The 25,728-nt window shown below is 54.0% G+C and overlaps 10 protein-coding genes across 10 annotated transcripts; 5 read left to right on the top strand and 5 right to left on the bottom strand.

Annotated features, from left to right (window-relative positions):
* The first annotated feature begins 1 nt into the window (after position 1).
* On the top strand, positions 2-1,285 carry AIM29 (Aim29p). The gene is made up of 7 exons (XM_076640538.1): positions 2-281; positions 393-499; positions 655-702; positions 786-829; positions 914-998; positions 1,088-1,152; positions 1,246-1,285. Exons 1-7 carry the CDS (start codon positions 106-108, stop codon positions 1,261-1,263), a joined length of 543 nt encoding a protein of 180 aa, XP_076496422.1. The 5' UTR covers positions 2-105; the 3' UTR covers positions 1,264-1,285.
* Positions 1,286-1,411: 126 nt separating this feature from the next.
* BDY24DRAFT_441510 (uncharacterized protein) lies at positions 1,412-2,574 on the bottom strand (the record flags this gene model as incomplete). Its single annotated transcript, XM_076644621.1, has 4 exons — positions 2,418-2,574; positions 2,271-2,334; positions 1,999-2,202; positions 1,412-1,890 (listed from the first exon to the last, which is right to left on the bottom strand). Coding segments are annotated over exons 2-4 (690 nt in total), but the record flags the coding sequence as incomplete, so codon positions are not given.
* A 1-nt stretch (position 2,575) lies between these two features.
* BDY24DRAFT_389452 (NudC domain-containing protein) lies at positions 2,576-4,356 on the top strand. Its single transcript, XM_076640537.1, has 8 exons — positions 2,576-2,799; positions 2,943-2,975; positions 3,047-3,095; positions 3,172-3,303; positions 3,386-3,417; positions 3,518-3,535; positions 3,624-3,665; positions 3,806-4,356. The coding sequence occupies exons 1-8, from the start codon at positions 2,587-2,589 to the stop codon at positions 3,866-3,868; spliced, it is 582 nt and encodes a 193-aa protein (XP_076496420.1). The 5' UTR covers positions 2,576-2,586; the 3' UTR covers positions 3,869-4,356.
* Positions 4,246-4,930, bottom strand: BDY24DRAFT_389450 (uncharacterized protein; the record flags this gene model as incomplete). The annotated part of the gene is made up of 2 exons (XM_076640536.1): positions 4,671-4,930; positions 4,246-4,581 (listed from the first exon to the last, which is right to left on the bottom strand). Coding segments are annotated over exons 1-2 (585 nt in total), but the record flags the coding sequence as incomplete, so codon positions are not given.
* Positions 4,931-5,680: 750 nt separating this feature from the next.
* On the bottom strand, positions 5,681-7,519 carry BDY24DRAFT_370338 (uncharacterized protein; the record flags this gene model as incomplete). The annotated part of the gene is made up of 4 exons (XM_076638103.1): positions 5,681-5,951; positions 5,995-7,142; positions 7,227-7,298; positions 7,403-7,519. The coding sequence occupies 4 exons, from the start codon at positions 7,517-7,519 to the stop codon at positions 5,681-5,683; spliced, it is 1,608 nt and encodes a 535-aa protein (XP_076496418.1).
* BDY24DRAFT_389447 (uncharacterized protein) lies at positions 7,398-9,243 on the top strand. Its single transcript, XM_076640535.1, has 4 exons — positions 7,398-7,751; positions 7,826-7,890; positions 7,966-8,157; positions 8,245-9,243. Exons 1-4 carry the CDS (start codon positions 7,598-7,600, stop codon positions 8,878-8,880), a joined length of 1,047 nt encoding a protein of 348 aa, XP_076496417.1. The 5' UTR covers positions 7,398-7,597; the 3' UTR covers positions 8,881-9,243.
* A 2,414-nt stretch (positions 9,244-11,657) lies between these two features.
* CMC4 (Cmc4p) lies at positions 11,658-12,300 on the top strand. Its single transcript, XM_076640534.1, has 2 exons — positions 11,658-11,802; positions 11,976-12,300. The coding sequence occupies exons 1-2, from the start codon at positions 11,737-11,739 to the stop codon at positions 12,261-12,263; spliced, it is 354 nt and encodes a 117-aa protein (XP_076496416.1). The 5' UTR covers positions 11,658-11,736; the 3' UTR covers positions 12,264-12,300.
* A 2,116-nt stretch (positions 12,301-14,416) lies between these two features.
* On the top strand, positions 14,417-15,280 carry BDY24DRAFT_340843 (transcription regulator HTH, apses-type DNA-binding domain-containing protein; the record flags this gene model as incomplete). Its single annotated transcript, XM_076637417.1, has 5 exons — positions 14,417-14,481; positions 14,568-14,641; positions 14,729-14,809; positions 15,036-15,055; positions 15,134-15,280. Coding segments are annotated over 5 exons (387 nt in total), but the record flags the coding sequence as incomplete, so codon positions are not given.
* A 2,318-nt stretch (positions 15,281-17,598) lies between these two features.
* BDY24DRAFT_389441 (uncharacterized protein) lies at positions 17,599-20,251 on the bottom strand. Its single transcript, XM_076640533.1, has 15 exons — positions 20,230-20,251; positions 20,135-20,156; positions 19,924-20,055; positions 19,714-19,800; positions 19,477-19,638; positions 19,341-19,398; positions 19,261-19,273; positions 18,895-19,184; positions 18,757-18,824; positions 18,617-18,684; positions 18,393-18,541; positions 18,252-18,319; positions 18,092-18,162; positions 17,809-18,015; positions 17,599-17,739 (listed from the first exon to the last, which is right to left on the bottom strand). The coding sequence occupies exons 1-15, from the start codon at positions 20,243-20,245 to the stop codon at positions 17,720-17,722; spliced, it is 1,431 nt and encodes a 476-aa protein (XP_076496414.1). The 5' UTR covers positions 20,246-20,251; the 3' UTR covers positions 17,599-17,719.
* A 203-nt stretch (positions 20,252-20,454) lies between these two features.
* Positions 20,455-24,881, bottom strand: BDY24DRAFT_415301 (uncharacterized protein; the record flags this gene model as incomplete). Its single annotated transcript, XM_076643433.1, has 16 exons — positions 20,455-20,509; positions 20,577-20,680; positions 20,752-20,776; positions 20,861-21,080; positions 21,162-21,772; positions 21,840-22,009; positions 22,079-22,168; positions 22,231-22,364; positions 22,453-22,894; positions 22,972-23,057; positions 23,122-23,235; positions 23,307-23,409; positions 23,490-23,708; positions 23,804-23,838; positions 23,902-24,013; positions 24,093-24,881. 16 exons carry the CDS (start codon positions 24,879-24,881, stop codon positions 20,455-20,457), a joined length of 3,309 nt encoding a protein of 1,102 aa, XP_076496413.1.
* Positions 24,882-25,728: the final 847 nt, after the last annotated feature.

The following is a 25,728-nucleotide window of genomic DNA, read 5'->3' as shown; positions in this document are numbered from 1 at the left end:
TTGGGAGCAAGAAAGGAACGAAGAGGCGAGCTCAAACGAAAGGAGGTCGAAAGCTCAAACTTCCTTCTCCTTCCCTTTCTTGTTGTTTCCCTCCTCACCATCATCATGTCCGATTCCACTTCCACTCCTACACCTATATCAACGACGGACGAACCCATCCTCCGAGCTCCCATCGCTAAATCTTCCGTCTACTCCCCTTTCGTTCCTCGTCCTCCTTCTCCAACTCAACACCCAGTCACTTCGAGCCTCAACTCGCCCGAACATGCTACCATCACCGTTCGGTGCGTCGTCCTCCTCGTCCTGTTCTCTCTTCTCGTGTACACGCTTGTTGCTATAGTCTTCGTATGCTGACCTCTTCGTTTCGTCCCTGCTTCCTTCTTTCCAAAGCAAAGCGTCATCAAGAGCTTCCCTTACCGAACGATGAAGGCTCTCGTCCTTAGGAACGTAGATCTACAGGCTCCCAACGGGGTGGAGGAGTTGATCGAGAGGTGTAGGAAAGGTTAGTCTTTGTATCCATCTCGCCTTTTTCCCAACCATCTCTCCTATCAAAAACAAACCCGTCGTTTCCCTTGCTCGGTCCCTTCCTTCTTTCGCGCGAGCTCACACCTCCTCCCCTCCTCCCCTCCCTCGTTTTCCTCCCCTTCTGCTCAACAGAAATCCTGACAGCACCGGGGTTCAAACCCTTCCGAACCTACATTGATCGTTCGTTTTCCTCTCTCCCGTCCAAACCAACCTCCCACCCACCCCTTCTCGTTCCCAAACTGACGCTCGTTTCGTCTCGCAAGACCTCAACACCCTCAAGCTCTACACGAAAGCTCATGGATCCAAGGTTAGTCCGAGCTCAGATCGTCTGTTTCAGTTTCAAGTTCTGCGTCTGCTTGAAGACTGACTTCGTTGCGTTTGTGCCTGCAAGACGATGAATCTCATCATCAACCTCACGAACGACGAGACCGAGATCTTGCCCATCTCTTCCTCTTCTTTATCCTCCTACGGGATCGGTGAGTGCTTCCTTCTCCCGCTCACTTCACTTTCTCCTCCTCTCACTTCGCTGACTGAGTTTTGAGGGTTTGTTGGGGGGGAGAAACAGAGAACGAAACGGAGCTCTCGCTGTTCAACCGGGAGGGGTACGAGGAGTTCAAGTTGGATCCGACGGTGAGTTGAGGGTTTCGGCCTTGCCTCTGTTTCTTTGCTTTGGGTTCGAGAGCTGACTCTGTTGTTGGTTGGTTTGCGTGTTTTTTTCTGTAGACGAAATGGGATCCATGAGATTGTTGAACTTTCTTTCGACGCGTTGCTTTTCGTTTGAGTCCGAGTTGAGAGAGAGAGAGAGAGAAGCTTGCATTTGCGAGACGTTGAGACGTTGAGAGTGTGTGAGAGGGAGAGAGAGAGAGAGAGAGGGATGGGGTGAGAAGAGGGGGCATGAAAAAGGGTCGTGACATCGAAAGGAATCAAACAACGAGAGAAAAGGCACAAGAGCGAGACCAAGACGCGTCTCGGTCCCTCCGTTCCGTCGAACCACCTTTCGTCCCCCAGCGATGGCGACGAACGAGATGGCGCTGGGTGAATGAGATATTGAGTGTGTGTTTGAGCGGCGGTGAAAGGGAGGGGTTTGGGTTCTGGGACCGAAAGGAAGGAAAGAAGAAAGAAAAGGAGGAGACGCGTCGAAGTCAGCTTTCGACAGTTTGGAAATGAATGGATCATTTGAAGATTGTAGGGATTGGTATATCTCCACGAGAGACTGAGGACGTCGATGGGGAGAGGGTCCATGCCAGAGATTCTGGAGAAGTCGAGGGATACGAGGGAGGATGCTCCCAGGTCGTCGAGGCCGAGGAGGAGGGTTCGAGTTTGGGAAAGGGAGAGGAAGGGGTTGATTCGAGGTGGGGTTTTCAGCTTCTGAGAGATAGAGAGAGAGAATTGAAGGGGTTTCAGTGTGAAGACTGAGTTGGAGAGAAAGAACAGAACCAGAGAATGAGCAGCGAAGGGAACGGAGGTCGAACTCACCTTCGATGCCTTCTTCATCTTCCTGCAGAACAACGCTTCCAGCGCCTCAACTGATCGAACTTCCATCTTCTCGTAGAGATGGGGACTTGTTGCGACGAGGAAGTCGAAGCTGGCTTGACCGAGTTTGGCGAGAGTCGAAGGATCGCACTCTTCCAAGACGAGGAGGAGCACATCCCACGGCAAGGGTCGAGGAGAACGACGAGCCTGGACGAAGAAGCGGAAGTGGAACGTCTCAGTGCGAGCCTCGAGATAAAGGATGAGAGCAATCTCACTTCTGGCATGGTCTTGAAGTAGATTGGAGGTGAAAAAGAACGGTAAGGCGAGGGTCTGAAGAGACTGAAAGGTTGGAGGAGGGAGAGGAGGGAAGGGGCGTCAGCTCTCTCTTTTCTTGCGTCCACTCTTGTAACAAAAGTGCTCACGTTGAAAGAAGAAGAAGGCAAATTTCGACGAGCTGACTTTTTCGGTATGCAGGGAAGCTTTTCAAAAGCGTCTGTGGCGGTCATTGACAAACCAACGATTCCGTGAGCTTCCTCGAAATCAACCCTTCTCTGCCTCCTTTCTTGCTCCCAACCAACCACGACGACCGAAATGACACCCGACGAGCAAAAAGTCTACGACGCTCTCACTCCTACCGAGCAAGCTTCCTTCGATGCTGCTGCTCGAGACAAGGAAGCTGCAGAGCAAGCGACGCTCCCTTACAAGTGGACTCAAGATCTTGCTACAGTCACTTTGACTCTGGACGTGCCAACAGGAACGAGGGCTAAGGATCTGGCTGTTGAGTTGAAGAGGACGGCTATCAAGGTGAGTAGCTTCGTGGAGGGGTTGAAGGCTGGTGCTTGAGAAGGAAGGACGAGGGCAAGGGAGGAGGGAGGAAAGGGAAGGGAAGGGAAAGTTGAGCTCGACGTTTCCTCGAAGCTGACCTTCCTTCTCTTCCCTCTTCTTAGGGTGGGCTAAAAGGAAAGGAACCCGCTTTCTCGGTGAGTACTCGTCTGGCCACTCTACTCTCGTCCCCCTTCTCATCTTCTGACTCGCCCGTTCCGTCCTCCAGGGCTCCCTCTTCGCTCCCATCAAGGAGGAGGACTCAACTTGGTCCATCGGTTCGTCGTCCTCTCCTCCCTCGTCCTCCTCCTTCTCTTTTTGCTCACTGACCTTAGGTTCTCTGATCAATATCAGCCGATTCTATTCTCACTCTCGAACTCTACAAATCCAACGACCAGCAATGGTGGCCTCACGTCCTCACTCATCACCCCAAGCTCGACACGACCAAGCTCACGCCTGAGAACTCGAAGCTGAGTGATTTGGACGGTGAGTCTCGAGCTTCTCGTCACTCGGATCTACTCTCTGCAATGCTGATTCTATGCTGGTTTGGTTTCGCTCGCTGGTTTAGGAGAGATGCGAGGCGTCGTCGAGAAGATGATGGTCAGTCGCGATTCTTCTCTTCCTTCGGTCCTGTGTCCTCGCAAGCTAAAGGCTGACCGTATCGCTACTTTGTCTTCGAACTGTGTTACCTATCCTCCAGTTCGACAACCAGCAGAAGGTTCGATTCATCTCTTTCCTCCCCTTTTCCCTCGTCTTCCCTTCGCTCACCCTTCCTCCTCCCGCTCTTCGTTCTTCTCCTTTCGCAGCAAATGGGAAAGCCAACTTCGGACGAGCTGAAGAAGCAGGAGGCTCGTTTTCCTTACCTTTCCTCTTCTTTTCCTCCCCGGACCTCCTCGTTCTCTACGGCGGAACGAGAACGAGACGCGTCCGAACGAAACGAACGCTAACTCCTTTGTCTTCTCGCTTTCTCGGTTTCGGCTCCGAGCAGGCACTCAAGAACTTTGCCAAGATGCACCCGGAGATGGATTTGAGCAAGGTTCAGATGTCGTGAGGGAGACAATGTAGGGAAGGGAACAGGAGAAGGATCGATGCGACTTTTCGTTGATTCAGCCGGGTTTTGTGTACACGAGGTCGAAGATTGCGTCGTCGGAGTGGGAGGGCGGTGTTGAGAGTCATCCAAGATGCAGCGTCAAACCTGAGGAAGCTGCTGGTTCGATCGGGCGAGGAGCAACAGTAGGAGGTTACTTCGAGACGGTTCAGACCGACAGCAGGGCCTGAGTTCCCACAAAGCTGCAGTGATCTCTCCTGCTGAACGACGAGTCCTACTTTCTCTCAGAGTCGTGGCCGGGTCTGTCGTTTCTCTTGTCTTTGCGACTCCCTTGCCTCTTTGTGTCAACTCAGAGATCGCATCACAAAGCGTCAACCGCTCCTCCCTACCGCCTCCTCGAACCTCTCCTTCCCCACAAGATCCACCAGCTTCCCCTCGGCCGTCTTCCCTTCCTCTCCTCCAACCTCCCGAGCAAGCTGGATCCCCTTCGCCAGATCCTCGACGGCGAGCGGCGACGCGTCCTCGTGTTTCGACGAAGCTTGGAAGACGACGCTCCTGACGAGGGAGGGAAGATCCTTAGCCTTGACGAGCATCGAGTAGTAGATTGACCAGTTCTTCGAGGTGAGGAGAGGAAGCATCGAGGGGAAAGTTTGGAGGGTGGCGAGGAGGGTTCTGCCTTTGTCGAAGGAAGATGTTTCGAGGCAGGCGAGGAGGTACTGAATTTCCGAGGCGAATCGCGAGAGACAAAGTCAGCTTCCCTAATAAAAAGGCCTAGGGACTGAAAGAGCAAGAGAAAGAGACTAACCATCTCAACAGCCTTCTCGTTCAATCCCGCTTCCCCCTTCATCTCCTCCCAAGTCCTGATCACTCCCTTCCAATCCTTCCTCACCACGCCCTGAACTTCCAACAGCGTCGCAAACAGCGAGTCTCCGTACTCAGTCTTCGCACCCCTCCTCTGACCATCAACGAACTGTTCCAGCGTCTCCAAAGCGTTCTCTTCCGCCTTCAGATTCCGTCCCTCCTTCTCGACGCGTGTCCATCGACGAAGGTACATCCGGATGAGATCCTCGAGTGGTGAGCCGACCTCCGACGAAACTGAAGAGTTGCTGACGAAGTGGAAGAAGTCGGAGGAGAGGATTTGGGTTGGTGAAGGGACGGCGGAGTGTTTTTCGAGGGAGGAGAGGAAGGACGACCAAACGCTTGGGAGGACGGCTGGTTCGACTTGTTGAGCGCGAAGGAGAGCGTCGACGAGGAGGAGGGACTGTTCGAGGGTGGTGGAGATGGGTAGGAGAGGGATGGCGAAGGAGGGGAACGAGGGAGTGGAGGGAATGAAGGAGGGAGGGAGGTGGCGAAGGTTGAGAAGGGCGGGAGAGAGGAGGTGGAAGGGAGGGGTCTCTCCTCGATGGTTCGAGAAGAGGAGGAGGATTCTGACAACAGCGTCGCCATGCTGCCTCCAGACGAGGGGTAGTCGGGAGGGAGGAGCGAATTTCGAGTAGAGCTTGGAGGCGACGACGAGGGTTTCGAGCGTCGACGGCGCGTCGAGAGCACCTCTCTCCAGCAGCCCGTACGCCCGTCCCATTCCGAGACGAGAATCCTCCAAAGCAGCTGATGCTCGATCCAGCCATCTTCGATCCTCTGCGTCGTTGTTGCTGCTACTCGCCGACGACTGGATGAGATCCGAGAGACGAGCTTCGAATCCCTTCTCCCAATCGATGAAGGTTGATGCCGCTGATCTCCCTCCGCTTGCGTCCTCCGGCAACGAGACCAACGCTTCCCTGATGACCTCCAGCTCGTCCGCCCGGTAGTCTTCTGTCCTCATGGCGTAGAACGTCTGCACGAGGGCTCGGACTCGTCCTCGTGTGTCCAGCCTGTTGACGAGAGGAAGAAGATCCTTCTTGAAATCCAAGTCGAAGGAGGTGAAGTCGAAGAGGATGGAGTTATCGACGAGCTTGACCAGCGATGAAACGATTCCAAGGAAGTGGTATTGATTGTTTGAGTCCTGGGAGGGCGCTCGATTGGCGAAGGCGAGGAAGCGAAGGACCGTTTCGATTTGGGTTGGGTCGGAAGGAGGGTTGTCGAGGTAGACCTGGTGGTAGAGATCGATGAGGAGTCGAAGATCCTTGACTGACGGGGATGGAACGGCCGAGAGGGTGCGGGAGAACTCGAGGAGATCTTTGGGGGAAGGGGGAGGCGGAGAAGGCGTCAACGAGGTCTCAATCTCTTCGGCGGGTGAGGGAGAGGTAGAGGGAGAGGGAGAGGGAGAGATGGTGCTTGGGGGCCGAGGACTCTTTGGTTTAGGTGGTTTTGGAGTGGCGGGAGTCTTGGAAGGTCGGGCTGAGGTCGAGAGAGGAGGTTGGTAGAGAGGTTCGATGGAAGGTGGGAAGGATGGGAGTTGGAAGGTGTTTCTGGTCGTTGTCGTCCAATCCTCGACTCGACTGATGGCTTGAAGAGCCTCCTCGAACTGCGACTCCGTAAACGAGGAAGGACTCAACCTCCTCAGTCCCTCGACGATCTCGACGGCTTCCGACGCGTTCGTCGCTCCCGACGCGAGATCCACGATGATCGTCCTGAAGTCCTCCTTGCGGATTTCGAGATCATCCTGATTCGATGCGTCCTGTACGAGCAGTCGAAGGGAGGGAACGAGGAAGTCGGACTTAGGGTTGGGGTTGGACCGACGAGTGAAGAGGAGAAGCAGGCGAACGAGGGTGCTCCGAATCCACTGGCGTCCGTAGTCGTTCTCTGCTGTCGGTGAAGTCGAGATCGCGTGGTAGATGATGCAGATCGATCGGAGATGGTTATCGCCGACATGAAGTAGATTCCGAGCGGCCTTGAAGATATTCCTGGCTGCCTTGACGACCTCTGGCGTTCCCACGACTCCCTCCGATCCTTCTCCTTGGAGACGTTCTGCCAGAGCCCTCGTCTTTGCTCGATGATTGTCCACCTGTCTCTGACTGAGCCATAATGATTTTGGAGCTCCCTTTGGACGCGAAGAAGCGGGTCCTGTAGGGGATGAAGAGCTCGAGGGGACGCGAAGAGGCGGAGGAGGACGACTCGTCGAAGGCGTTAAGGACAAGGGGGACGAGGGTGAGGTTGAAGGCTCGGATAGCGACGGGTGCGACGAGGAGGATGGGCCTGTTGGTGGTGGTGTAGTGCTGGGTAGGCCCGAAGAGGGGAGACTAGCGTTGGATCGACGAGGAAGAGGGGAGGGAGAGGGAAATTGAGGGAGGAGGAGGGATCTCGAGCTCGCCCGACGAGTTTGAAGTAGAATCGACCTCATCTTGAAACTGCAGCAGATCGGAAACACAAATCAGGTCAGTATACTTCCAAGAAAGGGCATCTTGAGAGCCGACTGCCAACTCACGAGGGGCACAAGAGAGATGAAAGAGAAGGAAGGGAAACCGAGGTGAGCTCGACTCAAACTTCCAGAAGCGATCTAGCAGGTCGAAATCAACATGGTTCGATATAAACAAGCATACTGGTCAGTTACTCCTGTCTCTTAGACGCGGCCAAGAAACCAAAAACAAAGATCAAGCTCACGATGTTGCGAGAAGGTGCAGGTGCAAGAACGAACGAAGGGGAAGGAAGCTTGATCGGATCGTCGTCGTCCGTCGAGAGAGGCTCAGCAGAGGTCTGGGAAAAAGGTAGAGGCCGCATGGTGAGTGAGAGCGTCTATGAGAGATCTGTGTGTGGTGAATTTGAAAAAACCTTTTGGAGAGGAAGGAGGGCGTTGGGATGGAAAAGAGGGAAGGCTCAATCGAACGAGCTCGAGCTCATTTCAGCAGTCGCTTCTTCTCCTCAAACCGCCACTCCCTCCTTCTTCCTTCAACGATGGCAACCTCGTTTTCACTCTTTCCGTATCCACAGAGAGGAACTTGTGGGGTCCTAAGTGAGTTTTTGTCGTTTCGCGAAGCAAAGAAAGGCAAATCGAGCTAACCTTCCTCCCTCCCCGTCTCGTCCAAGTTCTTCTCGATGTCCCTACGGTTCCAGGCGGCCTCAGCTGTCCCAAATCTTTAGTCAAGGTCGAGGTAAAGCCTTTCCCGTTTCGACTGTCTATATGGACCTGTGCCTGATCATGCCTCTTCTGCTACCTCCCTCCTCAGCCCCGTCTCCCTTTTCCTCGATTGCCGTGGGATCTCTTCCTCCTCATCTTCAGTCAATGCGATATCGCTACCCTTGCTCAGCTGGGAAGAGTCTCGCATGACTTCCTGGTCGCAGTAACTCGTCCTCTGTATGGAAGGATAGAGATCGCATCCGTGATCGCGTTGGAGGTGTTATTCTGCGAGAGACCAGAGGTGAGTCGATTCTTCCGATCTTCTTCTACTCCTTCATCTCTCTCGACGTCACTGAACTGATCCTACGGTTACTTGATTCCCTCCCAGACTTCACCAGGTCGAATCAACCCTTACCTCTCCCTTTCGCAGACCCAAACCCTCGTCCTCGACTTCACCTCCCTCCTCTCCCCACCTCCCTCTCCTTCCAACCTCTCCTTCGACAGGATTCTCAAAACAGATCCTCTCCCACTCAATCTACTCAGCATTACATCCCGCTTCGACCAGCACCCGTACCTCGATCCAATCTACTCCTCCCTCCTCCCTCGTCTCAACCCAACCCGATTCAACTTCACCGTCTCCGAACGGCCCTTCACTGCGTCCTCTTGGCTCGGCCTAGGCGTTCCACCTCTCCTCTCATGGAACAGGATCCAAATCCTCGAGTTCAAAGGAGTCATCCCATTCTCTTTTCATGGAGGGATCGGTGGTCTGCCCTCCCCGTCGCTCGGACGTCGTCGCGTCGTCAGACTTCACGTCTCGACGCTTTTCTTCCAGCGGCACGAGGACGTCGATCTGCTACTTCGGGCACTCTTCAGGAACGGAATCGTCGTTGGATTGGAGTTTATGCAGGATGCGTCGATTATGCTGCTCGTGAGGTCGGAGAAGGAGAGGAGGGGAACGGAGGTTGCGATTGAGCGACTGGAGAAGACGAAGAGGTTGTTTTCTGTAGTCGAGTTCGAGCGTTAACGTCAGTACGCATCCTCTTCAAGTCTATGACTGCTCGTCGAAGATTACTCTGACCTACATTACACTGTTCAATCGCTCACAGACCTTTCGCGTAACACCTCGAGTTGAGATATTCGCGTCTATATTTTTGGGGGATCTTGACTTTCTTCGTACTTCTATGAACTTCTCTAGATGCTTCACTAAACACTCGTTTCTTTCTTTGAAGCGTGGGGAGGCTTTTTCTGGCGTCGAAACGCGAAAGGTCGGCGGCCTGAAACGGTTGAGCTCACCTCCCCTTCTTGTCACAATGATCTCCCTCTTCTTTCCCTCCTTCCTGCACCACGATTCCTGCGCATACATCGACTTCAAGCTCGACTACACCACGAAAAAACGCAATTCTGCAAGATCCATGAAAATGGGTGAAAATCAGAGAGAACAGGAAGGTCTGGGCGAGGTTGAAAGATTCAGCCCTCGCTCTTCGAGCCGAGCTCAACGACTCCCCATGTCTGCTTCCTTTCTGATCCGATATGTACCGTCTCGCATACACCTTGCTTGGGTTCTATGCGTTGCCGACGTAAAAGGGGAAAGCGCGTGCCTGGGCGAGGAGAGGCGAAAGATGGTCGGGTAAAAGGTCGACACCGTTTTCCTGGTGTTCGCCAGCAAAGAAAAGGCGAGGCCGCTCTCCTTCTCTTCTCCTCTCGTAGATTTGAGACGAACGGATGGAAGTGAATCGATGAGAAGTAGCATCGAAACGACCCTCGACTCGTGCCAATCTCCTCCCTTCAAAACGAGCCACAAACGAAAACGAGAGAAATCTGTTCGCAACGAGCTCCCAGCTCTTCCAAACGGAAGAACTGAAGAAGCCACAGTAGTGAAAGAGGGGGGAGGGGGGGGTCCCTGACAACGCAAGCCAGTAGTGCAGCGGCAAGGTCATCGTGTCTCCCAATCGTGCAAGCAGAGGATCAGGGAGACGGGCAAGGCAAAAAGATGAAAACCAAAAGGGACCCAATGGGTCCCGTAATAGTGGTTAAACTATTAAAAACAGATACTACACATGATCTAAGCCAAAAGGCCAGAGAGGATGAGGAACGAAATTGGGGAGGGCGGAAGGAGGTTCTTGTACTCGAGAGAGGATTCACGAGGTTTGTAGGGCTGTCCTCCTCGAAATCGAGAGTTGGATGGGTCGGGATTCAAGCTGAGAGGCGGAGGGGGGAGGACGGGGAAGAAGACGCGTCGGTTTTCCTCTCCCTCTCCGCCTTCTCCACTTGGAAGGCCGAAGGGAGCCAGAGAGGACCTTTCCGCGTTGTTCTGAAGAAGTAGAGATCTCGACGAGAGCAAAGTATTGAACCTACAACTGATCGTTCTTCGAGGGTGGTCGCGTAGAGAAGAGAAAGAGCGAGAGACGCACACCTCAACCCCACGTTTGACCGGCTCGACTCGGTCCTTTCGAGCTGAGATGGCTCCAGGGAAGAGTTTTCTGATACATCTCTTCTTCCTCAAAGTTTCGAGCCCTTCACTGTTCTCAGCGACGAGCTATCGCGTCGAAAAGATGGGTTGGACGATCCGGTTCCGAGATTCGACATGTCTTTCCTGGATCGAGAGTCGATGCCCCTGTCCGCGTCGTCGACGATTCCTTCCTTCTTTCTTTCTCGAGAAGCGCATGAGTTCCCTGATGTGATCCTAATTCTATCCATAAATATGTCGAAGAGTGGGCTCGACGCCGAGGAAGAGCGAACGTGAGGAAAAATTGAAGAAGGAAACGTGCGCTCGCTGAGACGACGCGCTCGTCAGCGAGATCTCTTTCTCCATCGACTTGAGGAAAGATAGAGAGGAGTGATCAAGATCGTGAGCTTTGTAGCTCCAGGACCTACGGATGCTCTGGGTGAGTTGGCTACGCATAGAGTCTGCAGGTTTCGCTCAGAAACACCGTTCTGACGCGTCCTCCCCTCCCTCCCTTTCTCTTTCCCCCAGTCAGAGATGTCTTTCGTATTTCTTCGTCTGCATAGACACTTAAGATCCGTTTACTTTAAATGTGTATATTATCGTTGATCCCGTGCATTAGCTACTTACGTCTCTCCCTAAACATCTGCCTTTCTCGCTCCCGCGACTCCCCTCAGCTCTGCTTCTCCGGCGAGAACCTGGAGCGACGAGCACGAGTGAACAATGAACGAAGAGAAAGACAGCGGAGCCAAGCAACGAAGGAAAGAGGTAGATCGGGAAGGGAGTCAGCGACCAACGAACGAAACAAAAAGAGCAGAAGCTTCAACGAAACCAAACCGAAACGCACCTTCTTCTCATCCCCAAGAAGCTTCCCCTCCGCAACCTGGGTATAACCTTTCATCTTCTCCATGAACCCAACCTTCCCTCCATCCTGATCTTCTCCTCTCGGTCTCTCCTCGATAACCTGAGCGATGGAGACGTCTTTGGGGATGGAGGAGTCGGCGGCGGAGGGAGTTGGATCTGGATCGGTAGGAGCGTGGCGGGAGGAGCGTGGGGTTGTGCCGGCTGAAGGGAATGAGGGAAGAGGAAATGTCAGTAGGTGGGAGAGATAGAGAGAGGCATCTAGGGAGAAGAAGGGAAGTTGAGGGAGGAGGAGGGAGGAGGGAAGGGAAAGGAGTTGAGTTCGAGCTCACCTTGTTGACCTGCCTCGACGGGAGCGAGCGATTCGTTTCCGATATTGGGAGAGACTTTGGATACAGGGAAAGAGGATGGATCGAGGTTGGACATGATTAGATTTACAGAGGGCGAGGGTTAGGAGGAAGGAAGAGAAGTGAGCTCAAACGAAGAGATGACAATGACGACGAGCTCGTTCTCCTCCCTTCCTTCCCTTTTTTCCTCTTCTGAGCTCCCAACAACATCTCTCCTTCTAAATTCAACATGTGGCCTCTTTCATCTTCCTCCTCAGCATCCTTACCACCGTTAGACGATCTTCCAGTGAATGTGGTGCGTCTCTGTTCCTTGCTTCAAAGCCAAAACGAAGGGAAACGACCGAGCTCACCATCTTTCCCTTCCTTCCCTCCCTTCCTTCCCTCGTTCCTCCCTCCCTCGTCCCTTTTCCCTCTCCCACCCTTCTACATTTTCGCCGACCCCTGTCTCTCTCTTTCCCGAACAACCAGCGACCTCCAAATTGTCATCCCCTAGCCTGCAAGATCCAAACCTGCCTCTCTCGCTCCCACTCGGACTACCAGAAATGCTCGCCAGAGATCCTCGCGCTCTACGAGTGCTGCGAAAAGATGTATCTCTTCACGGGAGGGACGAAGGAAGGCGTCAAGGGAGGAGAAGGGTGTCCTTCGTTAGCGGTGCTGAAGGTGGACTTGAAGAAGACGGAGGGAAGGGGAGGGAGGGAGTTTGGGATTGGGGAGGACGGGAAGGAGATGGAGGGGATGGAGAGGATGAGGAGCTAGCTAGATGGAAGGGGACATAGTGGTGCTAACGGTGATATCAGGTTGGTGTAGTTGGGTTGGAGGAAGAGAGAGAGGAGGCGAGGGTCGAGTCGCCCGACCTCGAAGCTCTGCTTTCGATTGCGAGCTCGTCTCAGCAGTTCCTCGGGACGTGGTGCTCGTCTCTGAGAAATGAACGGCCTTATCAGTGTAAGACTGTCTTCTTTGAAACGTGTCTCTATCTCTTCCCGTCTCGTCGACGTCGTCCCCTCTTCCCGTCCATTCTTTCCTCGGCTCCCAACGAAGGATCGACTTCTCGTTGTCTCACTTTGATAGTGTTGCAAGGTTCCTCGTAGAAGAGCTCGACCTGCTGAAGCACCGAGACCCAGCAGCCATCTCGCAATCCTCAACGACGCGTGTGCTCCTCTCCCTCTTCCTCCTGAGTCACCTCACGTTGCTTCCCGCTCCCCCCATTTCTTCTTCCTTCATCTCCGACCGAAACTCTAATAACACTGTCTATCTTAAGCTCGGGTATCGCTTTCCCAGGCGTCCAGACAGCTCGGAATGAATAAAAAGTCGAAGGAAGCTCAGATGAGACCAACCGACGCGTCGCTTCCGATCCGACGAAGGAGGATTCGTTTTCCTCGATCCCTTCTTTCTCTGTCCCAGGGCTGGTCTTTAATGATCTTCTGTAGGCTGTTTCCCTCGTTTCGGGACGGGAAGAGAGACGGTTTCCTTCGAAGATGAAGCTGAGTCGAGGACAGAGAGCGAAGGGAGAAGGGAGCGAGGAGGAGGCGAGGAAGAACAGTTGCTCGGAGTTCGTTGCTGGGAGGAGGAGGCCGAGAGGATTTTTGAAAGATGCTGCAAAGAGTTGAGCTAGGTGTGTGTAGAAATGGAGCTGACAGACTTAAAGGAGCAGGAGTCAGAAGGAGAGCGACGAAAAGAACAGACAGTCGCGTCGAAACGATGTCGCCTCTTCGATCGACCAAGCTCTTCAACAGCAGAACTTCCCCAGTAAAGGACAACCACGAGGCAGCCCCTTATCAATACCCTCGAGTGTGTCTCGTTGACAAGGTGGAGTTTTTTTTCCCACGAGGAGTCGGCGAGACCTCCTCGACCCCTCGCCAGCTGGCACGTCGTCTCTCGGGCGGGTTGCTCTCTCACTTCAGAGCCGTCGTTGCTTTCTTCTCTCTTGCTGCCTCTGCATTTTTTCTCGTAGTCCAACATCCTCAAAGTCTAGAGCTTGATCTTTTCTCGAATCACATGCTGTTGAAAATATTCGATCGGCGGGTTGTAGATTCAGGGTCGGCAGGCAATCTCTCGATCTCCCTCGAGTCGAGACAAGCCGTCGCTCTCTTCCTCCCTTCCCTCCCAACTGCATCCTTCCCGGTCCCTTCTTTCTTCTTCCTTCTATATTCCCCTCTTCTGGGCCTACCTACACACTCCCTCCAGAACATCAACTCGCATCACCTGTACCAGACTCTTGCAATCCCCTCCTCTCGAACCTCCCTCGCCTCTCTTGCCATCAGTGGCCCAAAACCACTCTGTACCTTTCCCTTCCCTTCCTCTTTCAAAAGCAGGCCGCGCCGCTTCAAAACTCTCCTTCCCTTCCAACCAACCTCCAACTCTCAAATCGGGAAAATCTTCACCCTCTCGTCCTCTCGTCCCACTTTTCCAAACACGAAGATGTCGACTCCGCGACCGAACAACTGGCCTCCTCCTCCTCCCTCCTCTTCCTCGACTTCAGCCTACCCTTTCCCTCGGGACGCTCCAAGATCTCCTACCTCAACTTCTCACTCGGGAACTTCGTCCTCGGAGACTTCGGAACACTCTCCTGCTTCACCTATGCCTCTCGTCGTCTTCTCAAAGTTGGCAGTAAGGGGAAACGGGTGAGCTCAACGTCTTCGTTTCACCTTGCTTCCCTCCTCCCTCTCCCTCGTCTTCCCTCTCCCTTTTCTTCTCTCTCTCCTCACTTCTTCACATGCTGAACTTCCTCTCTATATACTCTTCTTGTCCGCAAATCTAGTCCTGCAGACGCCATCGAACGTATGAGGAGAGAGTTCCATCGACCGGGATCGGCCATCTCGGATGGGAGGTGAGTGTTTCGATCTCTTGAATCTCGAGAGGGAAGCAAATTTAACTCTCACTTCTTTTGGACTCTCTCTTGAAACCCTTACAGATACACTGCTTCTATCGATGACCGAGCCTACATCCCAGTCTTCGAGTTCCCTCTCGGATCCCAGTGAGTCGCGCTCGTCTCCCTCTCTCTCTTCCTCCTGTCGTCCCTGCTTCGATCTCGAGCTCATCACCCCTCCTTCTCCTCTACAGAACCATCATGATCGATTCCGACAGTGGATACGTTCTCTGGACTGCCATCTGGAAGTCTCTCGGCAACTCGAAAGGTGAGCTTTCGAGCGAAGTCGAACCCTCGTCTCAACAACTCCGCTAATCGGTTTCCCCCCTGCCTCTTTTCGTTCGTCCGTTGCCAGCCGATATCGTCAAGCTCGTAGACTCGTACGACGGGCTCGAGGAGAAGATCATCAAGATCCGAGGAGGGTATCTCAAGGTTCGTCCGCCACCTCTTTCTGCTTCTCGAGACAAGACGACGGAAAGAGGAGAGACTCCTCCTCAGAAAAAGTCGCGACGTCACTGACGTCTTTTCTTCCCATCCCTCGCTTTCTTTTCTGCGTACCCCTTGACAGATCCAAGGTCAGTTCAGCGTGGAGATCCACCGTCTCGTCGTCATTCCTTTCAGGCGGACTGACGCTCTGTTTTCCTCTCCTGTCGGACTTGCAGGGACGTGGGTGCCATACGAGGTTCGTTCAGCATTTTCTCTCTTTCTCAACCTCTTCCGATCCTCTCGTTTCACTGACTTCGAGTCCTTCTCTATCCAGGTCGCTCTCAAGCTCGCTCAACGAGTTGCTTTCAGCATCAGGCATGAGCTCGTTCCGCTTTTTGGGTTCGTCGACTTTTCCAGGTCCCTTCCCACTTTTCCCGTCCTCTTCGAGCTTCCTCTTCGTTCTTCACCTTTCTCTAACTGACCCTTCTCTCTCTCCTCCTTCTCGACTCCAGACCTACCTTCCCTGGTTCGTCGATCTTCCCTCGTCGCGTCTTCGTCGCGTCCCGATTTGCCGCCGTCTGACCGTTTCTCCTTCGTTGTTTTTCCTTCCTTCCTCAGAATCGTGCTTCCTCCCTGGCTCTCTCGGATACGGACAAGTCACCCTCGCAGCGCCTGGATCCCGTCCTCCTCGTCGAGCTCCTCGTCGAATCCCTGGTCCTGAAGTAATCAAAGGGACGACGCCAACTCTCGGTCGCCCTCCGTCGAACAGAACGGACTGGACGAGTTCGAACCCAGTCTCATCCAAACCCAACCAGCTCATCGGTCGAAGCAGTAGCATGAAGAGCATCGGGAGCTCGGCGGGAGGGAGAGAACCAAGTGGAGGAAGCGGAAGCGGAGGAGGAGAGAGGTGGAGTCCTTACCCTTACGCGTCGTCGTCGTCGGCGGTCTCGTCGAACTACCACTCGGATCCAGCCTACGATGAGTACTATCGACGGCAGCAATCCCCTTACTCCAACCAATCCCCTCCTTCGTCCTACCCAGCAAGCGGTTCTCGAGGATCAGGATTCCATCTTCCCTCTCCCCACGATCCCCTCCTTCGTTCCCAGCACTCGGAGCCCTCCCTCCCTCCTCGAAGTCGTCAGTCAACCTACTCCGAGAACGACGCGATGGTCCTCCGTCGATTCAGCACCAGCCTCGTCGACAGTCCTCCTCTTCGAGAGTTCGGCTTCTCGATTCCCTCGTCGGCGTCCTTCCCTTCCTCCTCCTCGTTCGGACGCTCTGGACCTTCGTCGGCCTCTTACCGACCCTCTACTCCTCTCTCGGCTCCTCCCTCGTCGTTCAGCCTCCCACCAATCTCGAGCCTCACTCCTCAATTCGCCGTCCCAGGAGTCCCGAGCTCGGTCGCCAGACGGACCTCCCAGCAGCAGCAGAGCCAAAGCTGCCGGATCCTCTCCGTCGAAGAGCAGTCTCAGAGGAGAAGACAAGATTCTCCTGCCTCGCCTGGATCGGCGTCGGATTCTCAGCAGCCCTCGTCAGGTGGATCTCAAGGAGGAAGCGCTCACGGTCGCTCGATCGCTCCCCTCACTCCTCTCGGATTCTCCCACTCGTCGTCGAAATCGTCCAGCTTTTCGTCGGTCTTCGAAGGCGGACCATCCTACCTCCCTCCCATCACCAGTCTCGACGAACCTCCCTCCTTCCGAACCTCGACGTCCTACTCCCAAAGAGATCGAGCTCCGCCTCACCACCTTTCGACGCGTCACTACCCGAGCAACATCGAGGTCTCTCCCTCGACCGTGCTTCAAGGACTTCGAGTCGACGACGGTTCGCCCGAAAGAAGCCGAGACAGGAGACATGGAGGAGTCCCGATGGACGTCGACAGGTCGACTTCGAGCTCGCAGACGACGGAGAAAGGACCTCGACACCTCGACGACGAATCGACTCGAGCTCCCTACCTCAGAGGTCTGGGAGTCTACTTCCCTCCCAAGCGAGTCGAACCCACCCCCGCCCCTTCTTCTTCTTACCTTTCTGGATCAGCCGGACCCCCATCGACTGGGAGTTACTACCCTCGAGGATCAGAGTTGTCGACTGCCTCAACTCGAATGGACGACGCGTCGACTTCACCCTCGGGTCCTTCTTCTCCTGCTGCTGAAGAGAGGCAACGATCCACCTCCTTCCGTCCTTGGTAGACTGGCTTTTACCACAGGCAAACCCAACCACTATGTTTTTGTTCATCCCACTATTATTTGTTCAGCAGCTCTGCTTTTTAGTCTTACTTCTACTTCACGCGTCTCCTCTCTCTCTCTTTGCTTTTTCGTCTCCGGCTACGCTCACAATCACTCTCACTCTCGCTCTATCCCCACACACACGGTCACTACTTCCCTACTTCCTTACTGCTTACCTCCCAACCTAAATACCCTTCCTAATGTCTCCCTCCTCTTCTCGCTTTAATATCTCGTCGTCGTCGTCGCTTTCTCTCCTCCCACCCAACTCTTTACGCTTATCGCTTCCTCCTTTTTATATTGCTGCATCAACGAAGCTCCTTTCCCTTTTTCTTTTCACTCGAGTCACCACGACCCGTCCTTGTTTTTCTGTTCCCCTCGTCCACCTTCCCTTCTCACTTCTTTATTCGCTCTCTCTCTCAGTCTAGTCTCCTTTTCTCCCGTAGATCGCACTCGTTCTTCTTAATATGTTCACTAGCCATACATGTAGCTAATCGATTCCTTTCCGGCTCGAGGTTTGAGAAAGAGAAGACGCGTCGCGGGAGAGGGACGACAGTGGAGGGAAGGAGAGGAAAGAAGTCAGGAAACGGCATGAGTATCGTTCGTTAAGTCGTAAGGCATATCAAAAAAGCAAAGAGATAAGAAAAAGGCAGGTTTTCACTAAGCAAAGACGCGTCCTCCCTGACCTACTCCTCCTTCTCTCACCATCCTCTCATCTTCCCTGTCGAAGTAGAAAAGCAGGAATCAGTGACAGCTCAGCGTAGCTCCCCAAAAAAACTTCCTTGCTCACCCTTCGACGAACTTCCTCCCTTGTGGTAGCTCTCGAGATCTTCTTCCGAAAGTCGTCGACGCGTCGAGCTCGTCCACTCTGGTCTCTGCTCGTCCTGCTCTCGATGTCGTTTTGTCTTCGGTGCGAGTTGATCCCTCTTGGAAAACATGACGTCGATAAATTTTGATCCGAGCTTGGTGTGATCCATCTCTCGTTGAGCTCGTTTGGCTGAGGGAAAGGAAGAAGAGAGGAGGTGAGCTGCAGGGGAGCTCGGATTCGAAAAGAAAGAGAGACGGGAGCGAACCGTCTTCGACTCTCGCAAAGGTAACGAAACCGTAGTCTGATTGGTCCCCCTTTCCACCTCGTACTCGGACTCTGAACAACGAGAAGGAAGGGAGGAGAAGTCGAGTCAGCTCGAAAGGAACGACGAGGAAGGGATCGAGAGAAATAAACGACGCGCTCACCCTTGGACACTACCGAAGGGTTCGAAGGCACTGCGAAGCTGAGCTGAAGTGAATCCGTCATCGAGGGGCTGGCAAGAACGGAATAGTACGGGAGTCAATATTGGGCTGTTCAATCATCGGATAGTAAGGGAAGGGACTGACTCGAACGTGAAGCTCGAACCCTGATCCCCCGACCTCGGGTTCGACCCTCCTTGAACCGACGATGGACTTCGTTTTGGATTTTGCATACTGGACAGAGCTTCGGACTCCTCCAACGAACTGGTTATGAGTTTGCTGAAGAGCTTTGTGGGCTGAGAAGGGAGAAGGGAGGAGGGGAGGTAGTCAGAAAATCAACCGAGCTAAGAAGGTTCGTTCATCGAGCTCACCAGCAGAAGCGTCCTCGAAGGTGACAAAGCCGACTTGAGTCGCAGACCCAGCCTTGACGAGTCGAGCTCTGTGTATGTAGGAGAAGAAAAGGAGTCAGAAGGCAAGCGAAAGGAGGAAGGGAAAGGAAAGAGAAACGCACGATTTCACGCGCCCGAAGATGCCAAAGTACTGAGCCAGTCGTTGTTCGTCGAACTCCGAGGTGACGGGCTGATAGAAAGAAAGCCAGAGGTGGTAAGATAGGGCGAGCGATTCGCGTGAAGAGACGTGAACGACGAACAAGAATGAAAAGAGTGCAGGGATCTCGTTCCTCTCCCGAGTTCGTGAAGATGATTTCTCCTGGGACGTAATCCGGGTGAAGAGGGGTCTGGTGGAAGATGAGTTCTTGAGGAGGTAGGGGAGCTCGAGATCTGGTAGGTACTGGACGTTGGGATCTGGGTCCGGTGGGGAGGTTCTCGAGCGAACGGACGGAAAGGGGGACGGAGGAAGATTGGTCGGGAGGTGCGACTCTCAGGGACATCTGACGAGAACCCAGCATGTTTCCGTGGATTCTGGCGATCGCTTGTTGTGCTGAAGATCAAAGATGGGGGCACAAGGTCAGTTCGACGAAGAGGAGAAGGAAGAGACGAACGCGACGCGTACGTACCATCTCGGGGTGTCTGTAAAAGAGGCGAAGGGAGGTGAGTTCGAAGTCATGACGAAGACGAGAGTTAGTGAGCTACTGACCTCAAATGTGATCAATGCGCTTGCAGACGAAATATCCTCCTGGATCTTGATGATGACTCTGCGACGATGAGAGAAAGAGAAAAAGCAGGTCAGCACAGCTCTCCAGATCTCAAGGAAGGAATCCTTTGCGACAAACCTGACCAGCTTGAATCCTCTAAATCTCCTGACGAGGTCCGAGTCTTTCGCACCGATGGGAAGGTTCTCGCAGAGGAGAACGCAAGGGTCGGGGGTCGACGAGGGAAAGACGTGGCCAGGGGAATCGGAGAAGGAAGCTGCTTGAGGATAGATCTCGGACGATCTGGTGATAAAGTGGGTATACAAGTAAGCTCAGACCGAGACTCTAGCGTGGAAGGGTAGAAACGAAGGGACAGACGGTGATCTGGGAGACTGGGGAGCGCGGACGTCGCTGAGAGAGCTGGAGAAGGCGAAGGAGACGGCGCTGATGGCTCGTTCTACTGTTCTGTTGCTCATAAAAGCAAAGGGAGTAAGTGGATGAAGGTCAGCTATATGCTAAACATCTATTCGGCCCCTCCTCGTATAAAGATATTCTGCCAGGAACGACAAAAGCGGAAAACAAGCTCACCTCCTCTCGTTCCTAGTCCCTCCCAGTCCCTCCTCCTCCTCCTCCCTGAACCATCCCGCCGCTACACTCCCGTGGTTCGTATCGTCAGGACGGAGCTTAGTTACTCCAAGTTCTGCGAGAAGGTTGTAGCATCTGAAGCAGGAGAAGGGGAGAGGTGAAGGGGGGTCAGGAAGGGAGGAGGAAGGCCGGTGAGCTTCGAGGTTGCACCCACTCTGCCTCTAGAGAGTCGTAGGCTGTGCAAGGAGGATTAGTCTCAGCTCAAAGTGCTGCACGCATAATGCATCTTCAACCGAATGAAACGCTCACCTGCTACTGGAGTCATGCTGAGAGTTGAGGTGGAGGAGGGAAGGAGAAAGGAGAGGGGAGCTGGGCCGTCTGTCCTGAAGCTCACGAGCTGCTTCTCTCCTCCCTTTTCGCTGAGTTACGGATGAGACTTGACTTTCTTGCGTCTCTACCTCTAAAAATCGAAATGTTGTTCATCAAGTCGTCACAGAAGCGGAAAAGAGAGAAACCTAGAATCAAAACTACAGCTCAGTTGAGCGACGAGATCCCCTCTTTCTCGACGCCTCGTTGAGCTCCCTCACGTCTGTAGGAGCGAGAGAGAGGAGGTCAGTCTCGGAACGACAAGATCTAGAAGAGTGGAATAATCTCACCTGCTATGCTTCCCAGATGAGCCCATCCTCGAGATCTTCCCGGCGATCTTGTCCTTGACGAAGTTGGCCGTTCGAACAGATTTGTGCTTGTGAAGTCCCTCCTCCTGCAAAGTCAGTCAAAGAGAAGAGGTCAGACGGCAGTCGCAACTAATCTCGACACCTGTCGCATGCGAACCTCAGTTTTCTGATCCCTCGAACGGCTGAGAGAAGGGAAGGATCGAGGTCAGCATCAATGTCGATCACGACGCGTCGAAGAAAGGACTCACTTCTTCATCCGTCTATACCACCCTCCTTCTCCTTCACCATCACTCGAGTCCTCTCCAGACTGTTCCTCCACTCCCTCCTCGACATTGCCACCGAACGAGAGATCCGAGAACGAGCTTCGATCCTCGTCGTCCGTCGGTCGAAGGAGGGAGGAGTCGCTTGAAGGACGAGGGTTGGAAGCGGTAGAACTGGATCGGGTATGACGCTGAGTAAGTCCTGCCTTAGCTGAGACCCGTCGGACTGTGAAAAAAATAAGGGGAGGGAAAGAAGTGAGTTCGAGATCGAGACGCGTCGAGAACGAGGAACTTGGTGGAGACGAACCTTCTTCCACGTTTGCGAGTCGTTTGTCCTTCTTCAACAGAGGTAGATGAGCCTTTCCGAGACCTGGTCGTAAGAACACCTCGAGGACTGCCGTCCCGATCTCGTTCGCCTGAGCGTCCTCTCTCGCCGTCTCTCCCTGACCGAAAGCCCAAGCCAAAGCCTGTGAGATTTTCGAAGTAGCGTAGATGGGCAGTCCAACGGTGAAGAGCTCTCCGTCTGGGAGTGAACTCTGCTGGAGGACTCCGATTCCCCAGGTCGTGTTCTTCTTCTTGAGCGATCCTGTTCGTTGGAAGAAGCGAATGACGAGAGTTCCTGAGAGTCGGTAGAGGGTGGCGAGAGCGATCTTCGATTCGAGCGTCCAGGCGTAGCTCGAAGTCGAGTCGGGAGATTGAGGAAGCGAGGAGGTCAATCCAGCCTCGCCTGATTCGGGGGAGATGATTCGAGAATCTGCTTCGGTTTCGAGTCCAACGATGGTAGATGGGAGACTGGAGGCGACGAGGGGAGAGATGTTGATGAGCTTGAGGCTGTGGATCTCGGTTTGAACGATGTCGAAACCGGAGACGCCTCGAGGAAGGTCGAGGTCCAAAGGCTTCCAGAGGAGGGACAGTCGCCTGCATGTGTTCGAAAGCAACGCGTCAGTTCAAACTCGAGCTGCCCATAGTTTAGATGGAGACTCACATGATTCCATGACCGATTCCTCCGACGAGAGGGTACCACTTGACGACCTCTGATCGATCGCCGAAAGCTTCTCCCAACGTCTTGAACTCGACGATCCCCAAGATCGGGTCTCTCTCACGTTCCCTCTCTTCTCGAACGACGATAGTAACCTTCTCCATCGACCAGTCACGCTGTGAGAAGAGCAAACAAGTGAGAGTCAGCGAACGAAGAATACTTCAAGGAGGAGAAGAGGAACGAACGATGAACCTCTCCGACGTCGCGTTGATGTAGGGGTTGGAGTTGAGCTTCTTCGTTCGAGACCTGAAGACGAGACGATCGTTGAGTACGACCTAGGAGGGAGAGAGGTTAGATCTGATCTGAGGAGGTAACACGAAAAGACGGGAACGCTCACTTCGACGTAGCTGGAGATTGGCTCCTCCTCGAGTCCCTCGACGCTGTCGGTCATGTCGGCGAGAGCAGGCTTCCCTCCGAACCGTCCAGAGCTCGTATTATCGAAATCTCCAGTCACTGCTCGAACTTGAAGATCTAAAAGAAGCACGTCGAAGCCAGAAAGTCAGTCAGTCAGACTAGGTTTCGTTTCGAACTTCGGACGCGTCGACACAATCCGACTCACTCTGCAACGACAGCACGTTCCAGGCAAGAATTCCCGACCGCCTTTCCATGCTAGGCTTCTCCTCGCACTCCAAGATCTCCCGCTCCCTCTGTCCCGTCACCCATCGAACCGACTCTTTCCTCCTCTCCAATCTCTCCTCCTCCCATTCGAAGGGCTCAGGCTTGAAGAGATCTCCGAGGTGGAAGACGGGCAAAGCGAGGGTGTTCTCCTTCCTTGCGGCCTTGGTTTCGGCGAGAGAGGGAGCGACTCCGCTGGAGGTTCCGGTGACGACAGTGGAGTGGTGGAGAGGGAAGTACTGAACCGAGTAGGTGAGGAAACCTTGAGCTTTGCCTGACTTTTTCGGAGATCGGAGAGGGTCTACTCGAGTGTCGTCGGCGGGAACGAAGTCGGAAGCGTTTCGAGCTTCGACGAGAGCTGTGAGGTCGATCTCGACGACTCCGAGCTGAGTAGAAGGGAGAAGAAAGGGGATCTGGCGTCAGAACGAGATCGAGAAACAGAGAAACACTGAACGAGACTGACCGAATCATCAGCGTTCCAGCGATCCGAGTCGTAGACTTGTAGGCAAAGCTTCTCTCCAGTGTCGACGGAGTCGGCAGGTACGAGAACTAGAGGTTTAAAGGAGGTCAGCTTCGACGAAGACGAGACGAGTGCGAAGGAGAGTGCACTCACTGAACGCCGTCTCCTCCCAGACTGGATTGAGGTTTCGTTCGATCGGACGCGTCGACCAGAGGGGAAGCTTCATCTGTTTCCACCACGAGATGGCGACGTACGGATCCGAGAAGCCTGTGCAACAGAAGAGCGAGGTCAGCAAGGTCGAAGAGCAAAAGGGGTCGTCGACGCGACGTGGGATTCACCGTTCGTGTCCGCCGCACGAAGATTCGACGCTCCGTGGACGATGATCTTGAGTACTCCGATGTTCCGAGTTCGGACAGCTCCTTCTGCTCCAGTGAGAAGTCGCTGACACCGGGGGAGGAAAAGGAGGTCAGTAGGACGAAAAGACGCGTCTCGTTTCTTGTCTCCCCCTCCGAACTACTCACATCCAAGTCGAGAGTATAGGCGAGAGGAGTAACGAAGGCGTTGGCGACCCTCTTGATGCTTCCCAGAACGTAGGTTTTGAGACCTGGGATCTTCATGGCATTGGCGAGATTTCGTTTCAGTGGAGCAGCGGCGATTTCGATGAGAGGGAGCGCTGGGAAGGTGATGGTTCCGGTTCGAACGAAGGGAGGGGAAGGATCGAGAAGCAGTCGAAGTCGTACCTAAGATGGAAACCATGAGCCTTGATCAGAACGACGACGAGGACGCGGGGGAAGGGAAGAGAGGAGGAGAGGGAACTCGGGAAAAGAAGACGAACGATGCCGGCAACCTTGAGAAGATCGACCCAGACGGCTGTTCGAGAAGCAAGAGACGCGTCAGGTACGGACAGAGTTGAGGGTGGAGAGCTCGACTCACGCATCTCAACTCCTCCCAAACCCTTGACCCCTACGCCAAAGTAGATGAGAAGGCCAGCTCGATCGCTGATCTTCTTCCCCTTGTTCTCCAGCTCGAAGCAGACTTCGAAGCACTGTACCGAGGAATGGAGGGAATCATCGTGGGATCAGCCACTCGTCGACTGCTTGTCGAAAAGACGCATCCCAGCTCACCGCATAGTCGCCTCCTTCCAAATCCTCCTCCTTCTCCTCCGCTCCACCCCCAGCAACCTTCGCCTTCCCTCTCCTATTCTTCCCCAGCTCCTCCGTCCCCTTCTCCAGCCCAGCAAACCACTCCTCATCCGTCATCGGTCTCATGAACTTGACCTTCAACGGCGATCCTCCCTGATTCAACGAGTCGACGCGAACGGAGTGAACCACCCCTGGACATTCCGCTTGGAGGGCGTCCTCGAGGAGGTCTATGACGGGAGTGAAGATGGCGTCGTTAATGATTGGCCAAAGAGCTTTTATAGCGTGATTCACGAAGTGCGGAGGAGGGTGGGCTTCAGCGTATTCGAGGGAAGCTTGAGCGACGCGTTCTTGCTCGGCGAGATGGTGGGCCTCCTCGCTCTCTACGGCTTTAATCGACCAGACTCCGAGAGCGACGACGAGGACGATGAGCCAGGGGGAGATTCTGAAGTAGGCGAGGAGGGCTAGGAGGCCTGAGAAGACGAGGTTGGGAGTCGAGAGAGTTGAGGGAGGGAGGACGTGTTGGGGGTTGTTGGAAGGAGGAGTGGGAGCAACTTCGGGTGCTGAAGCGGGAGGATGAGGTTGGTTCGAAGGTTTTGGACGAGGAGGAAGAGGTGGGTTGGTTCCTGGGATGGCGAAGCTGACATTTTGGGCGGGAGCGAGGGAGGGAGAGGCAGTCGTCGGGGTGTCGGAATGAGGCAGGTCCGAGGTGTTGACGAGTGGTCGAGGAGGAAGAGGAGGACCTGAAGGAGAGTTCCGAGATGAAGAGGACATGTTTGTTGACGCCCTTGTGTTGATATTGAGTCTGAAGTTAAAAGAGGGAAAAGGGAAAGACGCGAGGGGGAGAGGAAAGTTGCGTCAGTCAAACTTTCTCAACCCTCCGAAGCTCTGGGAAATGATCTTTGACGCCTGAGATTTCGAATCATGCCCAGTCTACTAGAACCAGCATGCTCGAAAGCAGTCGATCCTCTGAAGTAGAACCAGAAGCGAGAGGGTGCCTCGTCGACGAGGCTGCCGACCAAAAGTTCCCTTGTCCTTCACCTACCAACTCCCTTCCTTCCCATGCTCTCTCCTTCTCGAGCACACAAGACCGTACCCAGACTCTAAACTACTCACTGTGATTTCCAGTAATCCCTCGAGAGAGCGTCGAGAAGTACGAGCGAGAACGGGCGAAGGCGAGTTGAGCTTGGACAGGTTCCTTCCTTCCTTCGAAGGCGAGTTTCGATGAGCTACTCCCACGACAAAGATCAAGAAGTACAACTTAGCACTGAGAGAAGATTAACTGCCTCGAGAGATCCAAGAACGTAGAGAGAGAGAGACTGCAGGGCAGGAAGGAAAGCTGGGAGGGAGGGTCGAACGAAGGGAAGGATGAAGGGGATGAAGCTCACCTTTTCGCTTTCTTGATCTGCTTCCTGGCTGGTTCCGTCGACCTGGATGGACACAACAAAGGTCAGGATCCAGAGCTAAGTGTCTCGAGAGTCTATATAACGGAAAATGGCTAACCTTGCTTGTGAAGGAAAGATGTGGTTGAGCTTTTGCGGAAGGGGAGACGGAGGGAGGCTGAGCCGCGGTTTCGAGCTCCGTCATAGGGCAGGAAACTCCAGTGACTGACCAGAAGCAG

This window comes from Mrakia frigida (assembly GCF_051309035.1).
Source record: "Mrakia frigida strain ATCC 22029 unplaced genomic scaffold BDY24scaffold_16, whole genome shotgun sequence".
NCBI classification, from domain to species: domain Eukaryota; kingdom Fungi; phylum Basidiomycota; class Tremellomycetes; order Cystofilobasidiales; family Mrakiaceae; genus Mrakia; species Mrakia frigida.
Note: the sequence above shows the minus strand (reverse complement) of the source record. Positions and strands in the feature narration are given on the sequence as shown.

Coding starts and splice junctions, on each gene's coding strand:
- AIM29 (XM_076640538.1), top strand. CDS start 106: ATGTCCGATTCCACTTCCACTCCTACACCTATATCAACGACGGACGAA. Junction 703..785: donor CTTCCGAACCTACATTGATC/GTTCGTTTTCCT, acceptor TCGTCTCGCAAG/ACCTCAACACCCTCAAGCTC. Junction 999..1,087: donor TTTATCCTCCTACGGGATCG/GTGAGTGCTTCC, acceptor GGGGAGAAACAG/AGAACGAAACGGAGCTCTCG.
- BDY24DRAFT_389441 (XM_076640533.1), bottom strand. Junction 19,801..19,923: donor GGGACTAGGAACGAGAGGAG/GTGAGCTTGTTT, acceptor TATGAGCAACAG/AACAGTAGAACGAGCCATCA. Junction 19,639..19,713: donor CCCCAGTCTCCCAGATCACC/GTCTGTCCCTTC, acceptor CTTTATCACCAG/ATCGTCCGAGATCTATCCTC.
- BDY24DRAFT_389452 (XM_076640537.1), top strand. CDS start 2,587: ATGACACCCGACGAGCAAAAAGTCTACGACGCTCTCACTCCTACCGAG. Junction 3,304..3,385: donor GAAGCTGAGTGATTTGGACG/GTGAGTCTCGAG, acceptor TCGCTGGTTTAG/GAGAGATGCGAGGCGTCGTC. Junction 3,666..3,805: donor ACGAGCTGAAGAAGCAGGAG/GCTCGTTTTCCT, acceptor GGCTCCGAGCAG/GCACTCAAGAACTTTGCCAA.
- CMC4 (XM_076640534.1), top strand. CDS start 11,737: ATGTGGCCTCTTTCATCTTCCTCCTCAGCATCCTTACCACCGTTAGAC. Junction 11,803..11,975: donor ACGATCTTCCAGTGAATGTG/GTGCGTCTCTGT, acceptor CCGAACAACCAG/CGACCTCCAAATTGTCATCC.
- BDY24DRAFT_389447 (XM_076640535.1), top strand. CDS start 7,598: ATGGAAAAGAGGGAAGGCTCAATCGAACGAGCTCGAGCTCATTTCAGC. Junction 7,752..7,825: donor AGGAACTTGTGGGGTCCTAA/GTGAGTTTTTGT, acceptor GTCTCGTCCAAG/TTCTTCTCGATGTCCCTACG. Junction 7,891..7,965: donor AATCTTTAGTCAAGGTCGAG/GTAAAGCCTTTC, acceptor CTCCCTCCTCAG/CCCCGTCTCCCTTTTCCTCG.